The sequence below is a fragment of the Monomorium pharaonis genome, chromosome 3 (genome assembly GCF_013373865.1).
Source record: "Monomorium pharaonis isolate MP-MQ-018 chromosome 3, ASM1337386v2, whole genome shotgun sequence".
Lineage (NCBI taxonomy): Eukaryota > Metazoa > Arthropoda > Insecta > Hymenoptera > Formicidae > Monomorium > Monomorium pharaonis.
In genome coordinates, this window is record NC_050469.1 from 8,753,318 (window position 1) to 8,771,817 (window position 18,500).

The 18,500-nt window shown below is 43.6% G+C and overlaps 1 protein-coding gene across 3 annotated transcripts in view; it reads right to left on the reverse strand.

Moving 5' to 3' along the window:
- Positions 1-463: 463 nt before the first annotated feature.
- The window catches only part of LOC105835710 (nuclear hormone receptor E75), a 42,232-nt gene continuing 24,195 nt past the window's right edge, over positions 464-18,500 (reverse strand). Inside the window, exons 1-5 of one of the 3 annotated variants that reach the window (XM_028194165.1) lie at positions 16,070-16,376; positions 15,689-15,777; positions 8,240-8,384; positions 5,031-5,272; positions 464-4,659 (exon numbers count right to left, since the gene is read on the reverse strand). In XM_028194165.1, the coding sequence (XP_028049966.1) occupies positions 2,704-4,659; positions 5,031-5,272; positions 8,240-8,384; positions 15,689-15,777; positions 16,070-16,361 (2,724 nt within the window). In that variant the 5' untranslated portion in view covers positions 16,362-16,376 and the 3' untranslated portion in view covers positions 464-2,703. Of the gene's footprint in view, positions 4,660-5,030; positions 5,273-5,747; positions 6,797-8,239; positions 8,385-15,688; positions 15,778-16,069; positions 16,377-18,500 lie in introns of those variants that run through there. The other 2 variants (XM_012679206.3, XM_012679207.3) reach the window with 2 other exon arrangements.

Here is an 18,500-nt window from a genome sequence, read left to right on the forward strand (position 1 = left end):
AGCATGATTATAGAATTGTGCAAGTCAAATGAGAATATTGAAAGTTAAATAATATGAATTACCTTTTTGCAAAAGTATTTTTTAAATATGAAATATTTCAGATCTCATCATTGATAATTAAATGATTACATATATTTTATAATTACATTTAATTTAAAAAGCAATTAGCATCATATCCTTTTCTGTTTCTTATGCATAAATTAATTTTAAATAGACATTATATTAATATATTATTATATTATATATTAATATAATAATAATAGTACATTATATTAATACTAATGGATAATAGTATTATATTAATACTAATGGATAAATTTATATTTTTCATACTATACATAAAATGAAAATAAAATCATCGGATAAGGATTTGAATATATTCTTGGAAGATACGGGGTAAGATCTCGGACTTTTTGGGAGAATCGGAAGGTAATAGGTTAGTGGTAAATAAGAAGACAATATATTTTTTATGTATAATTCACCAGACAATGTTTATTCAGACGACCTCACAACTCCCAAGCGTACAAAATGACGTGCTCACTGGGCAATATGCGGGGCTGCATTTCTTGCATGTAGTAGAGTACATTTTATCCATATTTTTCGTTTTTTTCACCAGAAACAACAGCTGTGTTTGTATTCTTCTTAATGGATAGGGAAATATATCATACTTTATGTATCGTTTACTATAATAATTATGTGTAGTTTATGCATAACAAGTATTACGAATATCAACGCTAGGTTGTCTGCGGGGAGGGGAAGGACAAGAATAAGTGTTCGCTCAGTGTGCAAATGTGTGTGTAAATGAGTCCCTTTTGTGTGTATATGCGTGTTTTCGTGTAAGGACAATCAGAAGGATTCTACGAGGATTCGCTCGGACAAACGAGTAGACGTGATACACGCGATACGGCGAAGGAAATGCATTTCTCTTTAGGTACAATAAATACAGAGACCTCTAAGCTGGGGAAAGGGGGTGGTTGTTTAGGAATACTCTGGCTAGGCTATATTCTAGCCGGAAGATTGAATGTGCTTTTAATGCTCCATTCTTGACGAGTACTAGCTTCTCTTTAATCTGACCGAATTTTATTGCAACTCTATTTAAATCATCTGAGGACCAAGCTGATACAAAACTCAAGACGGACATGGTTAAAATGAGCTCCTCCTAGGTCGAACCGCGAGGATCTAGCCCGTCTCGAAATGAGGCATGACTGTTTCTACAACTGTTTCAAGATCGGTTTACTCGCCCGCAACTCAGCGTGTTATAAGTGTATGCGTATTCGTTGCGATGTTTATGCTGGAACTGGGATATGCAGGGTGGTTAAAGGAGAGGTGGCGGGGCGGGGCGTCTCAACAACACGTCGGCGGCGGCCCGCCGCGTATCTTCTAACTTTTCTCACGATTTTTTCGAAGCAGAAGAGGTTCACTCGCACCTACCAGGACATAGCCTTACGAATCTACTATTTACACTGCGTTTCAACGTTCTAATCGGAACTCCGCTTTGCTCGAGCGCTTCGCGGCTTCTCTCTTTCTCCTTCGTTCCCTTTCTATTTTCTTCTTTCTCCCCTCATTCTCTTTCTTTTTTTCGCCTTCGCTTTCTCTTTCGCAAGCCTGTCTCGATCTATCTAATCTGACTTTCATGCATGCACACACGACACATAATATTGTATAACGCGTTTAAGCGGGCCTACGATACCTATTTCGCTATACGACGCGATTAAAGGATACAATTACTTCTCGCGTCGTCTTCCCGACGAAGAGACACGACATGTAATATAAAGGTACGGTAATTGCAAACTGGTGGCCACAGCGGACCGATCAGTCTCATAACAAAACGCTTAATTTTTTAAAACCGCGTACGCGATTTTCATTCTCGGTTGCCACCGCGATCAAGAAGCTTTTCGATTTGCCCCGACTCATTTGCACAAGCACGCTCATTCATTCTCTCTTTTTCCCCATTCATTCTAGATCTATCTGTCATCATTCGCACAAGAGTATCATACGCGTCTTTTTCTACATGTACACGAAATGATAATTTTTTACGGTTATGATACCTTACACATATTACAATAATATTATAATATAATTAGTTTTATAATTATATTTAATAATTATAGTAGAGTAGATGATCAATGAATGAGGTGGAGACTGTACAGGATGCGCGATTTCCATGATTATCACATGTAGATAGATTATTAATTTCTGTAACACTCAACCTTTCTTTTTTTCCATCGCAGATGCTCTATCTTCTAGATGTACACCTAGAGCAGATAGGTTTTTAGATAGGTAGACAGGTAGATAGGTAGTTTTAGGTGGATAGAGGTGGCTCCCCTACACGGCACTGTTGCTTTCATCGAATTGACACTTTCGTGCAAGCGTCTGTTCATCGTCATTTCGCGCACTCGGAGAAAACAACTCGCCACTGAACGTCTGTCTTCCTCGTGATTGTACACGGAGATGTACCCTGTCCGTTTCTCCGTAACCTCCACCTCCTTTTTCGCGCGATTTTAGCCATAAGTAGTTTAAATTAATAAATTATTTGGTTTGTCACGCGCTCAGAGCGTCCTGGCACTTTCATTTCTAGTTAAAGGCCGGGGAAGGTTGCGTCATGACAACGACTTTCCGCCGGTTGATGATTAGTGGATCAAATATCCCGGTTTCGCGCGCGTCAATGCATATTATGAGAAATCACTCGAGCTCGCGAGAACACTACGCCTCGAGAGAGAGGGCCTTGCAGGGTCCAACAAGCGGTCTGGGAGATGGTGATGGGGATGGCGACTTCTTAGACAAGTTCAGCGGTTGCTGGCTGTCCGCGATATCGACCTGTAGCTCCATCATGTTGCTTGAACAGCCCGATAACACCAATGTAGCCGCTGTACTCGAGGTCGGCCTTGGACTCGTGCTCGTACTACTAGTTGCCGCCGCGGAAAGATATCGCGGTGACGAAGCAGGAGAATTGGCAACAGCGAGATAGTCTGAGGAAGACTGTTGTTGCTGTTGCTGTTGTCGCGCACCTGTCGTCGTCGTGATCACCGAGGTGGCCGGCCATCTGTTCGAATAGCTCGTGGTGGCGCATTGCAGAAGACCCTGAGATCCTTGCGTCGAGCGTGTGGTCACGGTAGTCGTCGAGGCGCATTGTTCCGCGGGCGATGGCGATGCCGTCGGTGATCTGGGACTGGCTTCACCCCGCATTATATAGTTGTGTATGATGTCCGTACGCTTCAGTTGTTCAGCCGTCATTCGTGGACCTTCCATCAAGCTTCTCGCGAGAGTGGAATGCGTGCTGCTCAGCAGACTCCCGGTTTGTGGGCATTGGGATTGCGCCGTTTGAGTGGGCGGACTGCGTGCTGGTGGTGAGGTTAAATGCAGATGCAATTGAGACTGTGTGTGTTGAACTACCACAGCGGGCTCAGCCTCGGCGCTGTCCTTCTGGCGCAAAGCGCGGAACTTCTTATGGGGCTTGTAAGCCTCGTCCATCAATGAGTTGGTATCATATAGGGGTGGTGCTTGAAGTACGCGCTTCAGCACTGGCATATCCTCGACTTCTTTGTCCTCCGAACGTGGACTCGAGCACACAGATGTAGGAGCGCTGCTGGCACTGCTGCTGGCCGGTTTGTCAGGCTTCTCGGTACCGGACTCGATTCCGCTGTCACTTGGCGAATCCAATTTGCGGAAACTGCGACACTGAGGTGGCTGTGGAGTTTTGGACATAGTAGAACGATGAAGTTCGTCATCGCCGGAACTAGTACTGCCAGAGTTCGCACGTCGTCTATGCGGACAGAGTCCACCAGCTAAGGTGGCAGCCAGAAGAGGCGCACTCGATGCATGATGACCACTGGCTGGTGCTACGTGGTGGTATTCCGTCAAGGAGGCAACTTCGCCGCTGCAGGTGCTTTCTGTACTCGACACGCTACCCAATGGGCTCTTCACCGCTTCGTCTAAAGTTACGTCCGAAGCGGAACCCCAAGAAGCCGGAGGCTCTTCTTCCATTGGCCAATGCGGCTGTTGTTGAGGGGAGATGACATGTTGCGTTTGCTGCTGTTGATGCTGTTGTTGGGCTTGCAACTGCTGCTGTTGCTCGGTCATTTTGAAAGCCAGTAGTTTTTCAGAGTGGAGGGTATTCAGAGTTTTTAAGTCGGGTATTTTCTTTAATAATTCATGAAGGATGTCGGGATGCTGGGGATGGTTCTGTGCTAGTACCGTCTGTAGAGCATTTCGGAGCTTATTGTGCATACGTTCGACCAGTTCGGTATTGCGTAGTCCAGGTCTATCGGCGGCAATTACCACAATCGAACAGAACAGTCCCAACTCAGCGTCAGATAATCGTAAGGAGTTGACTCTCTCGGCGAAGTCGAACATCGAATCCATTAGGAATCGCGCGTTACTGCTATTATGGATGGACTCTCGTTTGAGCACTTGGCCGTTCAAGCAGATCATACTGTTCGTTTGAGCATCGAACATACAGGCCAATCGCACGAGCAGCACCTCGAAAACGCCAGCCTTTAATAGAGTGACCTGGTCATCCTGTGCCAGCAGGTTGAATCCAGGTATGCGTTTCGCGAACTCCACGACACCGCGTATGGCCGGCGAGAACCTTTTTGAGAAGTCTTGAAGTAACTCTTGCTGCCCAGTCAACGGTTGCGGATTAGGATTCAAAGGACATGCCTGTAACAGAAGGAACCAAATCCCGAGGTCAGGAGGCGACGAATCGTTAAATCGCGCCGAAGGTCGCCCATATCGCTATCGTTAGTCGGAAGAGCATACTAGGCGTCCTCGCATGGCGAGACGAAGCGAGGCGGGACGAGATGAAGTGAAATATTTACGCGCTCTCATCGCGTCTCGCTTCCTCCTTCGCGGCAGCCGAGGTCGCCTGGTTCTCGCGCGATTTCCGCGTAGAACGCTTGAAAGATCAAGACAGCCCAAGGCTCGCATAGTTATTGACGTCAGCATAGATGCTGACCGTTCAAATCTCAAAGCGACACGAATGGTTTGCGTAACCCGCGTCAATGTCAAGAGGAAAGGTCGAGCTTGTTTACCAAGGTTGGTGGACACGCGGTGTAGTTGGGGGTTTCGCGGGCTCTGGCGAGGATCGGAGCTACTTTGTCCCTGGTGAAGTCACATGTGTCGATATGAGCTCGCACCACAGTTGTAAGCAGACGTTGCTCGTCCTCCAGCTCGGCTGCTACCGCCTTTTCTTGAGAACGACTGTGAGAGCTCTGCTGCATAGCAGCCAGAATCCTGGCCTTCTCACGCTTGGGCACGCGGCCGAATCGTACCGCTGTAATCAGAAACAAATAAAATCAAAGGGTTAGACGTGTGTTGTGAGGCTCGTACGACGCACGCAAAAAGAAGGACGACGATAAATAGTTAATGCGATCAATGGGTGAATCATGCGACGAATCGCTATCACGAGATGACCTTCGCGCAAACGAATGTCGGCACTCGCGTGATACTCGCATAGGGCGTACGAGAGAGTCGAAAGAAACGCGGCTCTCGATCACGGTAAAACCAACGGCTATTCAAAGCGTGAGTACCGTCACACCAGATATGGTTTCGCGCCAAAGGTGAAAAAAAGTCAGAGGGGAAAGCGCACGACTTTCTCGCGGGAGAGATGAAAGTGCCGCACGCTCACGCGCGCTCACAAGCGCTGCTGCTCCGCGCGTTGCGAATCTTCAATTAGAAAGTACGTTAAATGTTTGATCGCTATCGAAACCGCTTATACATCAAAATGACGTTTTCGAAGGGACACCTACGTGCATTGTGATAGTTGACTACTCCATTAAGGATTCCTTTCAGAATTGGCAACTCGTCTCCCATGACGATTCAGGGAAACGCACTACGTTAAATCTCCGATTAATTTTCGATTCTATCGCACTTTCACGCACGTGGTTGACTTCTCTTGAACAACACCAAATCACACCGCGTTGTGCCTCGGTACACGAGGATCCCTTGACTTTAGCGTTGCACGTTCTTGACTGATAAGCCACGAGCGATCCTCTCGGCTGACTCGCGAGTCGCGGGTCACTCCAAGCGATCGCACGGCGCGAGATAGCGCGTGCTACGACGGAGAGGTTTGCCGCTCGAAGTTTGAAAAACGAGCGCGACCGGAGTACGCGTGCAAACACGAGACAGCATCACCGCCGACTGAGTGATGTTCCGCGGTTGCGTTCAACAGCCCCTCCACTTATTCAACCATCAACGACCCCCACCATCGCACGCGAATGTGGCCTTTGCCGAGCCTTTGGCCTTGAACTTGGTTTCAGCGACAGCCGCACGAGGCGTACCGCCGACCTATATACACTATATAGCGAGCAAATGTACGCGTCAAGCCGTAGCACCCGGCGCGAAGAGTGAGAGAGATAGTTGGACTTCTCTATGCGCAGATGCGAACTTCCTTTGTCGGGGGTAACTTACCCTCGACGACCTTGTGCAACCCCTTGCTAGCTACCAACCCTGTCACCAGCTGTCGATAGCCAGCTTTATCTATTTGCGGACTATCGATCTTTAACGTTAAAGACGTGTCCTATAAGCTAAAGCGAACTACTCATTTGATTTGTTTTCATCTTCATGTCTTCATATCTTTATAGAAGGTTTCATATAATTTGATTACGATTATGAATTTAATTACGAAAGCAAGTAATATCAGAATATCAATTGAAAACTGCATATAATAATCCGGAATATACAAGAAAATCGAAGCATCCTACGCAAAGGACTTAATCGGTATTAAAAAGCTGTTTTAAATTCTCATTGTCAGTCAATTCCGCACCAAGTTCGCTTTAACTCGTTTTATCTCGGGGTACAAGTCTTGTTTTTAAAATCGCATTTACAAAAAACATTTCTTGACGTTATGAAATAAAAATGAAAAAAAAAAAAAAAAAAAACGCGCCCGGTCATGATAATGATGACTACAATGACGACAAGTTATCCGTAGCAAAGCGTGGAGCGCTATGACCACTTGGTCACGTATGACTCTGGCCAGACGGTAGCCCGCGACGGGAGCATGCGCCTACCAGCCAGGTGGGATTCAGACAATGTAGAAGAGGGGAGACTCATGAAGGAGAGGAACGCTTCGAGGAAGGGGAACGTAGTTAGGAAGCAAAGTTCGCGAGGTCTCCGCATGGAGTGTAGCGCCACGCGACGGCGCGCCGTCGCCGTCGGTGGGGAATGATTGCGTTCCACGACCGAAGAAGCCAAGCAAGCGACAACGATCGTTCCTCGAGGTGGGGAATGAGAAGGACGGCGACGGAGCGCGGCGACAGGGAGGAGCGGTGCTGGGAAAGGAGGGTGGAAGAAGGTGGGAGGGTCACCGGGGGACATAGCGGCGAGTAGCGGTACTCTTTCTACGGACACGAAGTCACCCGCCAGACGAGCAACGGCCGTCTATTGACCCCGCGAATCGCATTGATATCGGTAGGCGCGCTATTTACACTGATTTTTAAGACGAAAGATAACGTCCGTGCCATGCGCATTGTCACTTGTGATGACAATAAATCGATTAGACTTTTGGCTACATTCGAATCATCAGAACTATTTAAAAACTGGATTGATGTTAGGTAACTCGCAAAAATTGATAAAAATATAGTTTCATATCTATTTAAGGAAGCGCGTTCTAATTTTGTTAGAAAAACGAGATATGTATACTGGCGACCGTGTGACATGTCGACGACCTAGGTCAATGATCCGGGCGGGAGATGTTGTGCAGCATCCCGCGCAGCTGCGTTACCGATTATTCGATAAAAGGCGATTAGGATTTTATCAATTCGTCGGAAAGAAAGCAAGATCTGATTACGCCAATTGAAAGATAATCGCCGTTGCTTTCTCAAACAGCGAATTGGCCACTTTCGCCCGTTGCGACATCGTGTCGCGGGGAACAACGTTACGCAAACGGTCAATGACCCAACACACGCAAATTAAATTAAAAAAATTTTTTTATAAAGCGTATGACACATAAAAAAAGCAAAGAAGAATATATAATGCTTATTAATGTAACAAGGAATTTTAATTAAAAAGCTAAGCTTACGAGTATGCTTATACGTTTGGCGATGTAGCATTTCTCGAGTCTATAAATGAGATATTTCATAACGCGTTTTAGAACTGTTTCATTAATTTAATTAGGCGAAAGTTTTATTAGTAAATTACATGAGATAATCCTACATTTCTTTCAACAACGATTGATTCACCACTAAATTTTGTCTAAAGTGACAAAGCTTATACTTGTGCATAAAATATTGAAAGGACTTACCATCACGACTCATGCCGACGGCGATGCACTTTTTGAGACGGCAATACTGACAGCGATTTCTGTTGATTCGGAGGATGCTGCACTGTTGATTCTTGGTACACGGACGATACTGAATTTTTTGCTGGATGCTCCGACGAAAGAAGCCCTGCGAATCACCAACAAAACCTTCGTCAATCTGACCGTCGCTGTCCGACGAAGACCCCGATGAGCAATCGGTCCCCGAACGCGGGGCGGCCAGATCACATTCGCACAAGCACCCCATTAATTCACTCTGGCTGAGATAAAAATCGCACGGCGTCTAACAAACGAAACGAATACGATAAACCACCGTGCCGTAATCAAATGATTATCACTTGCCTACGTATCTTTCGGTATCGTTCGAAACTAATGATTCTACCTAGGTAAGAGTATTCTCTGCGAAAGCAGGAAATCTATCTTTGGCGGCTCGTATCGGTCACTGTCCTCACGTAATACGCGTTCACCAAATCCGTGGAGTCTCTTCTCGGGGGTAGTCCGTCTCCACGGTGGACGCGCGTACCTAAGTACAACGCGAGTTTCGTAGGGGGAAAGAAGCGACCGTTTGTATCGAAGCTTGGCTGTGGACTGGCTCTTTCTAGCACAGAGAACATAGAGCCTCGGCACATTGCCTCTGGCGTACCGAGGTGGGGGACACTGTGACCTAATTCCCGGACGTTCACCCGCAGTTCACCGCGTGAAAGTGAGAGTCCCCCTTGCGCGGACTGGCGCTCCTCGGCCGTCTCCCTCTTTGAGTTCTCTCTTTCTCCAGTTCCCAGTTTCTCTCTCTCGCACTGAAGTGAACCCTAGATGATGTCCTCTTCGTCGTATCTACTAGCGCTACCATAGAGGCTCGCGAGCGCTCTACTAACGGGTTTCTTCCCTCCCTCCTCCCCACCTACCGACCGGAGGAGACCACCCTCTCCGAACGACCTGCCCTACCACCTCTCGGTTCCTACCCTCGCATTGATACTTCTCTAATATCCACCTATTCGCAAATAAACGTGAATATACAAATTTCTTGCCTACTTATGTATCATTTTTTATATTTACTTCCAAGTTCTATTTCGTTAATCGAACACACTGAAAAAGAGTGTGGAATTAATAAAAATTGGGAAAGGGGTAGGTTAGTGCAAAGATACTTCCCGTTGTGTATCGGTCAACGACCTCGCGAGACGATTACGTAACGCGCGCAACGCGTGGGGGACCCTTCGCGAAGCTTCTATATGTTTCTGTGTTCGTCATGTCGTCGTTGTCGTCGTCGTCGTCGCGTCGACAGTTGCGGGTGTGCGTACGTCGAAGCACGTACGCGTACGAAAAGTTGGCGATGCTCGTCGCCGAGTAACTCCGCCGTGACGTCAGACACGCGACCTCGCCTACCTCAACTTCGTGCGGAGCCCATCGAGAGAACGATGTACCGTTGCACCTCCGCGCCCGGGCTGTCAATCGGCGCGAGCGTTTGATGCAAGTCAATGAACTGTCAGCGTTGCCAATGTTAAGCCTCGCTGCCTTCGATCATTTCAAACGGTTGAATTCAGTGGCGAATTACATCTTCGATCCTTCAAACGAGGGGAAGGTGGCTTATTTTAAATAATGGAGCAATTCGCAAAAATCAATAATTAAGTTTTGTAATTAAGATTTATTTTGAAAGTTATATTATTGTAAGATATCTCCAATATCAATTTACAATTTTGAAATGTAATAATTTCAATAAATACTTCATTAATTACTTTATATTTTTATGAGTCTAAAAGAATTTAATTCGAGGTATTTCTTCTTCCAAAAAATCATTGAAATTGCAGCGAAATGCTATCGGGTTATTATCGTGGATGCCCGGACGAAGCCAGCAACCCCTGTTGAACCTCTCGGTCGGCGGGAATCCGACGAGCGAAGGGTGAAGGAGGAGGTGTGGGGGAATGCGGTGCATCGATCTCTCGAACCGTGCATGGCCCGTGACGGGTCAGGGGGCGACCACCTTCGCGCGCTACCTCAAGTTGCGAGTATTCCTTTGCGCACGCGTCTTATTCTCAAAATCTTCATGAGAGAAACTAGAAAACCTATTATCAATATTTTAATTCTAATTAAAAATTATTTCATATATCTTATTAATTTCTGCTATAGTGCTAACTCCATGTATATAAAAATGACAATTTTTAATGACGATAAGAAATGTTCTCTCCTTTTCTTCGCTAAACAATTCCAATAGCAAATACTGAATTCAACAATAGCTTCAGGAAAAATGCATCGAGAGGAGAATGAAACGAAACTTTCGCCAAGTTGAGAAAGTTCTGTTACTCTCCGTTCTATTCCAATGAGAAAAAAATCTCATTTCCGCAACATCTTATTAACTAAGAAATTAATTACTACAATAGTATCTCTTTAAACTATAACGTTTAAAAGAACGAAGAATTCTTCAACTTCTTGAAATTTAAGCTAAAACACACAGGCATAGTGATGTGCGGTAATGCGTGACTGATAAAAACTGATCTTAGAAATTTTCTCAATTTCAATCTGGAATGGAATCGCGCGAGGATTAGCCTCACGATTTAGTGGAAGCGTTCGTTGTCCGGCCGATAGCCGTTCAAGTTCCAATTTTATTTTCCGTGGAAGTGCAGCGATGACACTTAGTAGCTGGCAGAGGAGACGTCGGTCGGTGACGGTGGTACAGGGTTGTATACGCGCGTTACACGCTTGCATATACATGCACATATATAGATGAAGAGAGTGTGGGATATACACACGATGTGGTCGCGGGGCCAACGACCGGAGCGCGCGACTGCTGCAACGAATAGAGGGGGAGGGATCTGTCTGAGGGACGGTAGGGGAAGGTGAGCGTATCTGCTACCACGCGAAGGTGGTGGGGGCGTGAGGTGCCATAGTAAAAGTAGGAGGTTTGATGCCAAAGAGGGAGAGAGGAGGACGCGAAACGGAGTAACGGTGACGTACGTAACGCGCGCGCGTGCGCGTGCGCGCTGCTCCAACAGTCGCGACACTCTCTGCTCTGCTCGGGGGCATTAACCGCTCGCTCGTTCGCTAGCTCGTTCTAACACTCTCCTACGACCCCAAGAATTTGCCGTTCCGTTCTGTTGCCCGGGCATCGATATCGGTAAAGTCGATCGCAGAGGTCAGAGATGGCTGCTCCCGTGCGCGCAGTTGTTTTGTACTCGGCTTATACTACTGAACGATAGAGCGACGCGATACGATTTAGTTATACATAACTATAATATCAGATATTGATCTTGATTGCTCTTATATAAGTAAGATGCTTATCAAATTATGTATAAATTATTTATTGGCATTCACGATGCGATTTCATTACCCGACCTAATCAAAAGATTTACCGGCATTCACTCCGTGAAAGGATACAAATGATATATAAATAGTTAAGAACTTTAACTTTTTTTTTTCTGAAAATGTCTTTTCAATTTTTCCGTCAATAAAATGATTGTTAATTTGTGCAACGGGATTCACCCTTCTGAATTCCGAATCCTTCTAAACGTTAGCTCGCTAACGTGTCATGCGGAGTGACGTATGTATTTGAACGGCAGGAATGATCCATTATACTTTTCGTTGATAATATCGTGTTTCGTAGGACGAATTTATCGGGTGTAAAAATTGCAGCGGTCTGATTTCGCCTTGCGGGAAAGCGTTATCTCGAAGAGCTCCCGCTTCGGTGGACAAATACCACGTCGAGCGAACACCTACCACGATAATAAGCGGCTGACCCGATTCTAAAGTAGATGCACCGGGGTCGGTAACCTCAAGCGAGCACCGAAATACTCGCGCAATCAAATGAAAATGAGATCGCGACTCGTTACGACGTCAAAAATGACGGTTACCCGAGAGAGGAGAGGAGAGTGGGGGAAGGCTTCCCTGTGGGAAGGGGGTGTGCGGCGAGGACAGCGAGATGAGGGAGGAGGAGGTGGAGGAGGAGGATGAGGAGGAGGAGGAGGAAGAGGGAGAGTGACGTAACTGGCTCGGAGGGTCGACGACCGGAGGGTTAATGCACCGGTCGCCTGATTTCAACCCTCCGGAAAAAGCGCCGACGTGCACCTCCACCGATTGTTTTGTATCGCGAAGATTTAAAGAGGAGCTCTACTATTTAAAAAAACCTCATTCTTTTCCAAAATAGTGCTGTCTAATGTCTTCAACAGGGAATTAGCATAAGAGTTTCAGCTTTGTGACAATTGATTTCTTGGAGTTTTATGTCAAATATTTGAATTTTTATATTTTCTCATTTTGTGAGATAAAAAAATTTTCTTATTGAAAGTTCGTGAATTCAACGTTAATATAGGATGTTTAACGAGATCGCAAGCTTTACAGATTAACCAAACCACACAATACTAATGAAAAGCGCTGTGAAAATTATATTTATTTCAAATTCAATCTGCTGCGATATGTACCGTTATGATCGCTGGAGTAGAGCGATAATAACATCATTCGACTATTCTCGACCTGCAATCGATTTAATTCAAGTTGATCTAAAATATTTAAAATACTGCATCTATTTTATTCTCCTGCATAATACTTTAATACATTGAAAAGCTTTATTTCTCGGTAAATCAGAAAAAAAATACTCGACATCATACTTTTTAAATTTGACTTATTTCATATTGGAAAAAGATTTCTCTCGTTCATCATCAATACTTGACAACTCAGAATTTGAAATTTTTTAATTTTTTAATTTCTTTTTTCGTTCTATTTTTTTTTTACATTTTCGGATCTATTAAATAATAGAAAGTATACAAAAATATCGTACTGGCTTTCTTGACAGTCATATAACGTTTTATACACCGGGACATTTTTTTCTTCTTACGAAATTAATATTTCAGTACTGCAGTTTATGAGAAAAGTAGCGTACTGATGGGACAGTAGAGCGAAATAGTGCGACTGTGTAGTGGTGTGACCGAGCGACCTAGTCTTAAAGATATCCAACACTCTTCCGCGTTCTCTTCCCTTTCCACAAGCCCCTCTTCCAGTACCTTAAGACGCTCTACCGCTAGCGGCTAGGTCACTCGATGGAGACTCGTTCGGCTTAGTGCCTCTTACGGCGCTGCGGCTATAAGTTACTGACCTAGTCAACCAGTCGGGGGCCATGACTCTGCCCGAGCGATTAGTCTCCTCAGTGAATTTCAACCGTCGGAACAAACTGACGAACAGAAGTAGAAGGAAGGATACTAGACGGAGGCGACCGAAAAAAAATCTTCGTCAGGTGTTTTTCGTATGGAATGCGATCGACATAGTTCTTTTCTCCCGTGGGTATAATAAAAGCAATGAAAGCAGAGGTACCTGCTGTTGCGCTACGGTTGGAAAGATCTTTTCTATACTTTCGCTTCCCCGCGGTTGCAATCATCTCGGTTTTTCGGTAGGGCAACTCTCTCTTTCATTTCTTTCCTTTTAGGACTTTTCCGCAGGAGGATGTCTATTGCGGTTCCATTAGCTCTATTTGATTATTTCACTCAGAAAACCACCAGAACAAATTGTTTGTTATGTATTGTGAAAGACTTTCAAAAAGATGTATTTAAACCGTGTGCAGCTATATACAAATTACAAATTTTCTATGCATATTTCTTTGTGGTATAGTCACTTTTCAAAAACGAAAATAGAATACAAAACGAATACAAATATAAATAAAGACTTGAAAAATTTAAATCTCTTAACAATTTATATACTTTACACATTAAAAAATGTTAATATGATTACATTTTTCAACTCTTGATTAAATTTCTTTAGTTCAGTATTTATGCATTTAATTTAATATATAAAATACATAAAATACCTGAGCTTTAGTACAAATATTTATATATTTAATTAAAATTTAAAAAATATTTAAATTGAAGAGATTTAATCAAGCTGAAAAATATAATCAAATTAAAAACTTTTTTCATGCATAATTTTGTATTTGTGAACATCTATTATTTACCAACAAATTAAAATCGTAATATTACATAACCCATATAATAATCGCATTCGAATAATATAAATATTTTGTACGAATACGTATATTTTATTTAAAAAAATCAGATTAAATGGTATGAAACATGAGAAAGACGATGGCACGAAGTTACCGCGCGAGTGGTCTAAGTCGATCTGCGAGCGCGAACGATACACGGTACCTGGTAGCGTGACCACCTCCACCGCATCGCGTGGTTATGGAGGTGGTAAAACCGGCAGTGGGTAGTGGCGCCGTTCCTTCACTTCCTAAAACGCGTCGATAGCTAGTGCTGACCCTACTATCCGCTTCCGGCCGAGTCGACGCGAATAAACGAAACAAAAGATGCCAATCTGAATATAATTTAGAACGGCTCGGAAAGTTTCTCGTGACAAAGGAAAATTCCATATTTTTTGCCAATGTTCAAATATGTTGAGAAAACAATTAAGATGCATAGTCATTATGTCTTGAATGGCGTTTTTAGAATTTTATGATTTTTTTGTGAGCCTTATTTGACAAATTTTTTGGTGGAACATTAGCTTCACATAAGAGCCGCTGACGAAAAAAGGACTTTTGAGAAGAATTCGATATGTCTACCTGGTTTGACCTTTTTTTGCACTTTATTGAAACGGAAATACCACGGTAAAAAATTTGTCATATTTTCTACCTAACTATTTTTCCTTCTGAGAAAAATAATGATTAATCTTGTGAATGGCGAATAAAAAAACAAGACCGACATCGACTAGTATTTATAGAAAAATGATTGATGTTTTTAACTATAATACATTGATCGATAGTATTATAGTCGTTAAAAAGTATGTGCACGATGGCCCTGGCAATACATAAATTGAAAGAGGCCTTCATGAGATTCTCTGTCGATGTTGAGGAACTACCGGCTTGTGAAACTTCAAGGATCACCTTAAATCTCTTATGATTTCCGCGTGGCTAAGGTTATTCCGTGCTTGGTCGACAGCTCTTTATATAGCCTTGATATCACATCACGTATTTACATTCACACACATTCACTCTCTGGATGGCGTCGCACAACAATTTCGATATTCTGAGATAGAAGACATTAATAATTTATAGCTATCGTCTTGAATTTATGAATTTTTTAAGCAATTTAAAATCCATCTTGGGTACCTTGATGAAAATTTAATCAAATTCTCTTTCGATTTTTTTCATCTTTTTAATATTATACACATTTTATTTTATGATTATTGAAATTTGAAAATTTTCAATTTTTACTTTTTAATTATAAATAAGTTGATGTTTACAGTAAAGTAAGACTGATTTTCTCAACAAAACTAGGACAAATTTACATATCGAAATCGCTCGGCGCAAAAACACATGGCATTGCCGATCGCTCATGCGAGATTAGATTCCGTCAGCGTCTCAGATTTAAAAAGTCGAACAAAGGATTGTAACTTAAGACTGCGTAGAGACGATAGCCAAAGGAATCGGATCGCTATGTAATTGACAACTGATCTGCCGGTACTCACCTTGCATCCCTCGCAGGAATGAACTCCATAATGAAAACCGGATGCCTTGTCACCGCAGACCCGGCATAGCACGGTGGTCCCGTCGAATTCTGAAACAAACGAGAGAAGCGCATTTCGTTAATGCAGGTCATAACGATATCCTCTGCCGCGGCTTCCTCTCCTCTCGCGCTGCGCGAGAGAAAGGTAGGAGGGAAAGAAGAACACTTTCTCCTCTCTCGCGCGTGTAGCGGGTTACAGCATCGCGCCGCATTACAACTTTCTGCTTTCACCCACTGTCGCGGCATCGTGATCCCACCCATTTTACGCTCGCATGCCGCCAATCATAAATTGTATTATTCACCGTGATCTCGTCATTGTACAAAAAAAAAAAAGTACGCGTACCTATGTTGAGCTCAGGTTCTGGTTTAGCGGATGAAACAGTCGAGTCCATCGTCGGCATACTGGGACTAAGACGATGATCTGCTAACTGCATTACATGATACGGACTAGACATGCCCTGACTGGGTACGCGCAGCACGTTGGACGCGCGGGAATCGTGCGAGGATACGCTGGGGATCAGTAATTCTGGTGCGGATGATGTGCTTAGCGTGTCCTGCGCGCTACTGTCCGGAGTAAGAATCATGTTTTGAAGAGTCTCCGCCGTTAATGCTCTCCTTCCCGACGGAGGTAACATTCGTTACTCACAACACTTCACTGAGAAAACGATTAGAAATATTGACATATTGTCCCAGAGGTTTATGATACTGTTCCACTTGTATTCTTATCTCGCTCTCACTGTCACAACGTTCACTAACCAATCACCAGTAAATATTGATTTCGCACGCCCGCACGCGCTCGTCACGTGCAGCTCTTGTTCAAGAACTCTGCGAATACCGAAGCACGCGAACGATCGGCGCGATCTGCGACCTGTGTAAAGGTTACGGCCAGACGTTACAGCGAAGTTTCGCGATAGACGACGCGACGGATTTGAAGCGGAGCTGAGCGCAAGCGGATGGTAGCCTGAAGAGAGAGTGAAAGTAAGTCTTCGCTCGAGGGAGGTTCGCGTTGGTCTGACTCTTGTTCGGCGCTGCCGAGTGTTGGTTACCTGGGGGCCGTGCAGCCCTTACTCTGAGTAACTCGAAAGTGGAGGGGAGGGATTGATGTGCCTGCTCGGCTGCCAGGCTATCAGGCCTGCCTCGACCATCTACAATGTCTACGCCCTGGCTACCTAGTATGTAGTAGAGGACACTCAACACATTGCTCCGTAAACTCTCTTACAGGGCCCCCCGAGAGTTCATCGTATTTTCCACGCTGGAGGTCACTGACAAGTCGCTACGGGCCCGTGTGCTGTGCTGTCGTGGCCGCGACGGATCTAACCAATCGGCTGCCAGCTCGGCGGGCCCCGCAGCCGCACGATTGGTCTGACTCTTCCCTACCATACCTACCAATCGGCCGGCGGAGTCTCCTTCCTCTCGTTGGAGGAAGTTCATCGGCCGAAACCTTGACTGAATTACCCCGCGACAGCGGCCAAGGCCATGCGCCCTCTCGCTCGAGCTAACCGCGAATGTAGTGATTGTCGCATTGCTTCTCTTTCTCGTTCCCCCCCCCCTCTCTCTTATTCTTTCTCTTTCTCTTCCTCTCGTTGTCTTCTTGTCTTTCTTAAGTCTCTTTCTCTTCTCTCGCTCGCTCTTTCTTCTGTATATTGCGTTTTCTTCTTTTCTGCTCTTTTTTTCCTTCTTTTCTCTCTTTCTTCTCCATCGGCATAGCAAATAATATTATTCTCTTTCTTTCTCTCTTTCTCTTTTTGTTTGTGACGTATGCTTTGTTTCTTCGTAATGTGTCTTATTTTCGCGGAAAACGTTGAATCTCGCGCGAAGGTTTACACCATGACCTTTGTTATTGTTTCACCAATCTAAAAGATTATTTGTATTGATTTTTGATAATATTAATTGCAAAACGTAATTTAATTTAAAAATTTATTGTCCAGATATTTCGTATCCGCGAACGAAACACTGACAGACACGTGTACGTTTGCATAAAAAATGTGATGACGGCTCCGATGTATCCGCTGAATCGGCTGATATAAGAGATCAAGTTAGTGTCGGTATTCTAACATTATAAATTACATTCAGTGTCCTGATCGCATTCTCGTGACTGTTTATCGGTTTTCTTACGTCGTATCGAATTACTGCTGATAAAACCGAATCCGATATTGAATTATCAAATCTCTTTGAAGTACGCAACAAGAGTGGAAGAATTTCGTGTAAATATTGAAATAAACAGCAGATATATTTTTTTTATTAAAACAGTAAATAAACTATTCTTTTATATTAAACGTTAAATATTTTGATCTAAAATAAAATTATTATTAGTAAATTGCTATTAAATTAATAGTACTGATCCAAGAGATTGATTAAATTATGAAACACTTTTTCATTGATACTTCATATTTTAATTACCTAATAATGTGCACGAAAGAAATAGGGAGAAAGAAAAAATAGTGAAATTAGTCGTAATGGCAATGTTGTAAAATCATCACGAGAGATAAATTATTGTGTCAATGATGAAACATGTTAGCTTCTACACTTGAGAATTCTTATCAATTTGCACACACATCAATTTGGAAAAATTAATATTTATATGTTTATAAAGCAATAAAGTCCATAAAATAAAACCATTAATATTTATGATTTTTATGTTTTATGATGTATTTCAGTTAGGGTCAATAGTTAAATCACGAAGTTGTTCTAATATAAGAAACAGTTATATTTTTCCATCGAAAAATTTTCTTGTATGATTAATTTGAATTACTAAAAAAAATTTGGGTTTTTAC